Below are 8,496 nucleotides of genomic sequence, written 5' to 3'. Positions count from 1 at the left end.
CAAAAGCTTATGTCCAAATAAATGTGTTAGTCTCAAAGGCACCACAAGGACTCCTCTGTGTTTTCCACATCTCAGCTAATCCTTTCCTAATGCAGAGTAGCTCCATCAACATTGCTGGTTTGATACTGTCCCGAAGACACAAGGCTAAATTCAATAGTGTCATATGCACTGTTGTTGCAGCCATGTTGGTCACCCCGTATTTGAGAGACACAGTGGGTAAGGTAATATCATTTATGTGACCAAGCTCTGCAGGAGAGAGAGACAAGCTTTAAAACACATACAGAGCTCTTCTTCAGGTCGAGAAATGAGCTCTGCATAAGGTCCGCCTTCTCTTTCTAATAAATACTGGTATGAGAAATTTGCCCGGTGTCATATGCACTGACCTGGCATTTCATGCATCATCCATTGTAAAACTAGTCACATTAAAGCTAAGAAAGGATCTCACAAAGCAGGCCTATTATTAGTATTAGAATCCCATCTCTGTGCATGGAGATATACAATTCATATATAGGGACAAAAGCATATTATGTGATTCGAGAGATAGATCAATAGATCAATCAATAGATAGATAACACCAATTATTGTGACTCATTTCATTATTAAACATTATTTACCAAATATTTCTATAAATATCTTACTCCACAGATCATTTACAAACAGCTGATAATAAGTACCTGGTGTTTGAGCCATTTTCACTGGCAACCTTTTTAACATGGCCTGTTTCTCTTCCCTGAGTGGATAAATTAAACTATCACACCAGGGATCATTAAATACGACGGTGCCAGTCCTCAACTGGTTTAAATTGATATTGCTCCACTGACATCAACTGAGCATGAGAATTTACACCAGCTGACAATCTGCTCTGAATGCTCATGATTATTAATCCTTATCTCACTTCCTTTGCATATTTTGCACTAAGGCCCCGATCCAGCAAACCCCTTTAGAAAGTGCTTAACTTTAAACACGTGAGTAGTTCCACTGATGTTTTATATTTGAAAACTCATCCTTTATTGGATTAGGATTAGGGCTAGGTCTAAACTGGAGTCAGAACTGTCACTGCCTGAATATTTCTCCTTCCCCTGTTAATCCATCTCCTACTATTGATGCATTTGAATTACTCACCCCTTCTGGAGACTGGTTTAGTAACACAGAATAAGAATTGCCTCAAATCTAGAATCTCCGGGTTGCATTTGCCCAGACTCACCAGGCCGTTATGCCCCTCCTGGGCTCCTAACTCCCTCTGACGGGTTTTGTTCCTGCTCTGCAGCGCAGGTCACTCAAGCCAGGCCTCCCCTCTGGCTGCTCTGGAGAGCTTCTTCAACAGTCCTCTCTGGCCCTGGCTCTCCTCTCTGCATCTCCTGCAGGAGGCTCCCTACTCCCTGACTTTCTTCTACTCTTTATCCCTGGAACAGAGATCACAGTTCGAGGTCCCTGGCTAGAATAGGAGCTTGACTCTCAGCTCTTCATCCTGGAAGCCCCAGTAACCCTGGCTCAAAATATTTCCAGAAGTTGTGATCGTTAGAAACATGAAAGTGCAGCGTCTCTCCTCTCCTATCTTCATTTAGACACCAGGAGAACCATAATCTGCTGAGACAACTGATAAAACCAATGCTGGTTCATTGACAGTGGAATGCCCTCTGAACACACAGCCCAAGTCTGTGAAACTTCAGGATGTGGCCTATGGCCTACCCATTCTCCAAAGCTTTCCTTGAAGCCATGAACACAGGACATGAAACAACTGGGAAAAATTATATGGAGGTTTTGTTGATTTAGGAGGGAGAATGTTATGGTTGGTGAATGAGGCATGTTCTCATTATCATTGAAAAGGGAAGAAGGCTAGTGTTGGTTGGGGGAATGGTGTAGATTGTAAATGGTGGGGGGGAAAGATAGATGGAGGAGGGAATGTCTGTGATTTTTGGAAGGTGGAGAAGTGTAGGGGTAGTGAAGGGCAGAGAAAACTGTGGCTGGTAGAAGAAGGAAAATGTGCTAGCTCATTGGTGGAGAAAATTTTGCCATTTGCTTAATGGGGGAAAATTACAGTGAGTTAATAGGAAAATTGCTTGCTGAAGGAAGGAGAATGTTATGCTGGATAAATTGCTTAGAACTTGTTGGACAAATTCAATGAATTTTACATGTGACCTTACCGTACTGGGCACAGACCAACAGTTTGGGCTCTCTTATCAGGCAAGATAGATAAGAAATACAAATATTGTGATGACTTGATCCTATGGCTCAGGCCACAAGGCTATATCTATGTCAGAGATTATCCAGTTGGATGGTCCCATTCCTGCAGCCATTGCTCAGACTGCACTGCCACTGACTGCTGCCAGAATGCTGAGTAAGGGCTGAAGGACCTGGCCCTGGCATCCCAAATTCAGCCCCAAACAAGAACACCTTCTCCAATGTAGAGCAACAGCAGGGGTTGAAAAATGCTTCCAAATACCTGAAGTCTGCAGAGAAATCGCTCTGGTTCTTCAGTGCAATACAGTGTGTCCCAGATCACATGGTCTTTGTCAGCAGATGGAACAAAAGCCTCGTTAGGCAGAGCTCTGTGCACTGAACACAAGAACGTAAGAACATAAGAACGGCCATACTTTGTCAGACCAAAGGTTCATCTAGCCCAGTGTCCCGTGTTCCAACAGTGGCCAATACCTAGTGCCCAAGAGGGAATGAACAGAACAGGTAATCATCAAGTGAGCCATCCCGTTGCCCATTCTCAGCTTCTGGCAAACAGAGGCTAGGCACACCATCCCTGCCCATTCTGGCTAACAGCCATTGATGGGCCCATCCTTCTTGAACTTATTTAGCTCTTTTTTGAATCCTGTTATAATTTTGGCCTTCACAACATCCTCTGGCAAGGAGTTCCACAGGTTCACTGTGCATTGTGAGAAAAAATAGTTCCTTTAGTTTGTTTTAAATCTGCTGCCTATTAATTTCATTTTGTGACCCCTAGTTCTTGTTTTATGGGAAGGAGTAAATAACACTTCCTTATTTACTTCCCCCACACCAGTTCTTATTTCATAAACCTCTATCATATTCCCTCCTGAGTCACTGGAGGGTCATTTGCTGAGCAACCCCCGCCCCGCTCCTTAGTGGAGAAGCCATTCTGGAGAAGCTGCTTCCCAAATGTTTGAGTTGGATTCTCCAACAAGACACCTTGGAAGACAGGGTGATGAGCCCTAGACAGACTTTAGAGGAGAGGGCGGTGGTATTCAGGGGAAACTGTTGGAGCTTCAGTCTATGACAACACCCTATCCCCATCCACACACATAAAGGACTTTCAAGAGATACCCGCAATCCCAAATAAACAAAGTGAACTCTGACAGGCTAGGCCCTCAGTTGGTGTAAATTGGCCATAGCTCGATTGAAATCAAAGGGCCAGGTCATCTGTTGGTGTAAATGGCCCTAGCTACTTTGAAATCAATGGAACTGCATCAATTTACACCAGCTCAGGACATGACCTTTCATTTTTCATGCTTGCCTCTGGGTTCCTCTTAGTGTCCAACTTTGAGCACCCTCGGTAGCCTGAGTTGTGGCTTCTTCTGGTGGCTGCCTCCCAAGAGCTGCTGATGCAATGCAGGGGAAAAAATTCTCTGCTGCCCCAGTAGTAATCATGCGGAGTTAATGAAGGAACAGGTTATTCCAGGCCAGCTAAGCTTCTGGTGCTGCTAGTCTCTTAGCTATTGTATGTCACATGCCTGTGCTATAAATATACATTTGACTTGTCAAATACCTTAGCCAAATCTGCCTTGTTTTTTTAGCCAAGGGTCCTTTCAGGATGTTGCCATTGTGTGAGATCCAGGGCAGGTGCTGTTCCCCCTCTGTGGGGTTAGAGTTGGCTAGGACAGGTTGTCCAGGTGGTTTGTTCCTGAAGTCACATCAGAGCTGGGCTCACAGCTCTGGAGACTGGATTCAGCTATTTAGAGCAGGGACATACTGAGCTGTGATGGTGTTTGATGCCTGCACAACCCAGGAGCAGTTCTAGATCTTCAGGGGTTTTCAGTCCCTCATTGCATTTAGTCCATCACCTCTTGGCCAAGCCTGCCTGAGGAGGGGAGCAGGGAGCACCCATCTGTGGAGTGGCTCCCTGTCCGCTAGGAACTGCGGAGAGACCAGCGACTCAGGAAATCCATCTATGAGACATGGAAATCGCTGCTGGATAATGCAGTGAGGTTTACATGAGAGAGATAAGGTGATAGACTGTTGTGAATGGACATATATAGATAGATAGTGGCCAAATTTTCTACCACCGGAGGATCAAATGCATCACAAATTGGGAAAAATTATCCAAAGACCAACGCAGTAAGTTTGCTATTTCAATTAAATATATTAGAGTCTTAATGTACAGGGCAAATTTAAGAACCTATATCTGACTTCTAATTTTAACTCTTTATGACTTTTGCTATCTATTTAATCAAACAAGTAGGGATAGTCAGATTTTTTTTCTTTCCTTTTTGTTAGTAAATATTGGCTTTTCATACAAGTCCCCCAAATACTCAAATTGGATTTGGCAACAGAGAACCAAATAATTTTCTGCTGAAAACCGCCGAAAACTGGAAAAGTCTAACCAAAACTCCCCGTTCACAAAAGGAAAAAAATGGCCTTTGGATCGATGATAGATAGATAGATAGATTTAACTGAAAACTAATTTTTTTCTTTTAAAACAGTTTAACAAGTACATTTTTCACCAGCTGTATTTGGAAATTATCTTTCCGGCAGGGTAGGAAGCAGTAATATTGTCCAATGATACCATAATTTCAAATACCATCATCCTGTCCTATTCTTTTTTATTTCTATGTCAAAGAATTAGCAGCAGGATGGCAGGACTGAGTAAACAGCAGAGTTGACAGCCCAGGGAATATGGGCTGTACCTAACAGGCATACTAGCACCTTGAAACTCAGAGTCGGGATTCAGTCAAGAGGTTGCAGCCTATCTGTCTGGACCCTGCCCAAGGACATTAAGGGCACATCTACACTGCAGCTAGGAATGTGCTTCCCAGCTCAGGTAGGCAGATTTCACTAGCTATGCTGTAAAAATAACAGAGTAAGTGCCGGCGGCAGAGGGAATGGCTCAGTCTAGCCACCTCATAAGAACATAAGAACATAAGAACGGTCATACTGGGTCAGACCAAAGGTCCATCTAGCCCAGTGTCCTGTCTTCCAACAGTGGCCAGTGCCAGGTGCCCCAGAGGGAATGAACAGAACAGGTTACTATCAAGTGATCCATGCCCTATCACCCATTCCCACTTCTGGCAAACAGAGGCTAAGGACACCAACCCTGTCCATCTTGGCTAATAGCCATTGATGGACCTATCCTCAATGAATTTATCTAATTCTTTTTGAACCTCAGTACAAACCCAGCTGAACTCCATGGGTACTTAGACAGATGGAGCCTGAGCTGCTGACCAGGCTACCTCAGGGCTACATGGGTAAGTTTTCTACAGTAACTTCAGCAGAGCTACCCCATGTCTGTTTACTGGAGCTGGGAAGATGCTCCCCACTGCAGCACTGACAGACCCCAGGAGGTCAATGGGACAGGAATCCAGACCTCCTGGTCTATCACCATATCCCGTGTGCAACACTGCTGCCAGCTGACCTAGACGACTGTAAATGGGTGCACTGAGCATGCATATGATAAGACACAGCCCATCCCCCATAGAGTTCATAAAAAAACAGGCAGACCAAGGGAGTGAGGGGAGGAGAAGTGACCGGCCCAAGGTCACACAGCAAGCCACTGGCAGAGATAATAACACAACTCAGGTCTTTTGACGGTTGCTGCCCCACTCAGGCCAGACATAAAGTCACTGAGCAATTCTACTAGCCCATCAACACCCAGAGATGAGAGTGGAGCTGGGATTGATGCCATCAGTCAATTTGTAACCAGGTATCAGGTCATCTATATACAGAGCTTAGGAACGAATCAGTATACACAAGCTTACACTTTGGATGCTCAGCGAGTCTGTCATATTTCCCTAGTGGGAATCAGGTGGTCTTGGAGTTCTAGTACTTTAGTTTCATGCCCAAGTTTTATCTCTGTTGTTTGACAGAGCAGAGGGACCATCTTTGCTACATCTGTGGGCTTGCGTTGTAATTTGGTCCAGTCTTTAATGCATTTGTTCAACTGGCATCTTAGGCCCAATACTCACATGGTGTACACTAGGGTGACCAGATAGCAATTGTGAAAAATTGAGACAGATGGTGTGTAGTGGGGGGGGAAGAGGGGTAATAGGAGCCTATATAATACAAAACCTCGAGTATTGGGACTGTCCCTATAAAATCAGGACATCTGGTCATCCTAGTGTAAATAGATGCTGCCCCGTGGACTGTAAGAGAGTTATGTCAATTGACATTAATGGGCTGAGTAGCGGGCTGATTGCAGGCAGTAGTTGTAGCCGCATTGGTCCCCAGTTTATAGATTCATAGATTCTAGGACTGGAAAGGACCTTGAGGGGTCATGGAGTCCAGTCCCCTGCCCTCATGGCAGGACCAAATACTGTCTACACCATCCCGGATAGACATTTATCTAACCAACTCTTAAATATCTCCAGAGATGGAGATTCCAGTGTTGGTTGGTTATTAGAGAGCCAAGGTGGGTGAGGTAGTCTGTGTGGTTTGAAGGTTTGTCTCTCTCATCAAGAGAAGTTGGTCCAATAACAGATATTACTTCACTTAACTTGTCTCTCTAGTGATCTGATTGTCAGAGTTGAGGAGCACTCACTGCTCCTAGTCAATGGAAGGATGGGAGGAGTGTTGTGCACATTTAACAGTAGATCATGGGACATTACTCAGAAGGGAATCAAGGCCATTCTCTCTGACAATCGAATCCTGAGTATGGACCTTCTTCTTCCCTCCACAGCCATCACACAGCGTGCTGAGGAAGAAAATGTCCAACCGAACCACCGTGACCGAGTTCCTTCTCCTGGGATTCTCTGACATTCGGGAGCTGCAGATTTTGCACTTTGTGGTGTTTCTAATAATTTATCTGGCAGGCCTGCTGGGGAATCTTCTAATCATCACAGCCATAGCCCACAACCACTATCTTCACACCCCCATGTACTTCTTCCTGGTGAATCTGGCCATCCTAGACCTTGGCTCCATTTCTGTCACCGTCCCAAAATCCATGGTCAATTCCCTAATGAACACCAGGGTGATTTCTTATTCTGGATGTGTCGCCCAAATCTTTCTCTTCATGTTCCTTGGTTCAGCTGATCTCGGCATCTTGACTGTCATGGCATATGATCGATATGTCGCCATCTGCCAACCACTGCACTATGAGAGAGTGATGAACAGGAGAGCTTGTGTCCAAATGGCAGCAAGTGTCTGGATCAGTGGGATTCTTTACTCTGCCCTGCACACTGGAAACACATTTGCATTATCCTTATGTGGAGGAAATGTGGTGGATCAGTTTTTCTGCGCCATCCCCCAGCTACTCAAGCTTGCCTGCTCTGACTCAGACCTCAGTGAAACGGGGGTTATTGTCTTCAGTGCATGCTTAGCTTTAAGCTGTTTTGTTTTAATAATTGTGTCATATGTTCAGATCTTCAGATCAGTGCTAAGAATCCCCACTGCACAGGGCCGGCAAAAAGCCTTCTCCACCTGCCTGCCTCACATCACTGTTGTCTCTTTGTATGTTTCCACTGGCATCATTGCCTACCTGAAACCAAACTCCAGGTCCATATCACATCTGGATCTCGTGGTGGATGTTTTCTATTCCATGGTACCTCCAATGCTGAATCCAATCATCTACAGTATGAGGAACAAGGAGATCAAAGCTGCCCTGAGGAAACTCATTGGACGGAAGTTATTTACAACCAAGAAAATGTCCATTTTTCTCTTTTGATTTTAACTTCCTTCTATCTTTCCTTATAAATATAATCAAATGATGATATAATTGACTCCATGAGAACATGGTTTGTCATCTCTTTATGCAAAATGGGGAATTTTCTGTGGCAAAAATGAAAACACGACTCAAGTCAATGGATATATTGTAAATGCATGCCAATGTAAATAATATCATTGTCAATGTCTTTGCCTGTGTCTCTATCTATCACAGTATTGCGTACTGCCACCCATCACCATGCTATGTTAGCACCTTCTTCACAAAATCATTAGCCATATCAAAGTCCTTAGTGAACCTCAAGGAGTGTCGGGCTCTTCTTTTTTGAAGTAAAAATTGGATTGCAGTATCAGTGCAGTAGTTGTTTGGTTTTTGTCTCCATTTCTGTTTTTCAGTTTTTGGTGGGTTGATTTCTTTCTTTGTTCAAAGTGTTTTTAGGGTGCGAATGACTGGGCAGATGGCAAGTGTTCACTTAGACAGCATAGTTGATTTTTTTTACCTATTGAGGGGTGCCCAAATGTCATCGGTTTGATGGGGTTTTCTGAGCGAGCTGAAAGTTTTCTTTCCACAATGATAAAGGTGTGCACAAGAAGTGTCTGCATGGTTGAGTTTCTGTTGAAATAATTATATGAATAGGACTGGGATATCATCGTACTTGT

The 8,496-nt window shown here is 44.2% G+C and overlaps 1 protein-coding gene across 1 annotated transcript; it reads left to right on the top strand.

Annotated features, from left to right (window-relative positions):
- Window positions 1–4,554: 4,554 nt before the first annotated feature.
- Window positions 4,555–8,473, top strand: LOC120379794 (olfactory receptor 14A16-like). Its single transcript, XM_039497316.1, has 2 exons — window positions 4,555–5,005; window positions 6,857–8,473. Exons 1-2 carry the CDS (start codon window positions 4,988–4,990, stop codon window positions 7,838–7,840), a joined length of 1,002 nt encoding a protein of 333 aa, XP_039353250.1. The 5' UTR covers window positions 4,555–4,987; the 3' UTR covers window positions 7,841–8,473.
- The last annotated feature ends 23 nt before the right edge of the window (window positions 8,474–8,496 follow it).

This window comes from Mauremys reevesii, linkage group 13 (genome assembly GCF_016161935.1).
Source record: "Mauremys reevesii isolate NIE-2019 linkage group 13, ASM1616193v1, whole genome shotgun sequence".
NCBI classification, from domain to species: Eukaryota; Metazoa; Chordata; order Testudines; family Geoemydidae; genus Mauremys; species Mauremys reevesii.
The sequence above is the reverse complement of the archived record's forward strand: the minus strand, read 5'-3'. Positions and strand labels throughout refer to the sequence as shown.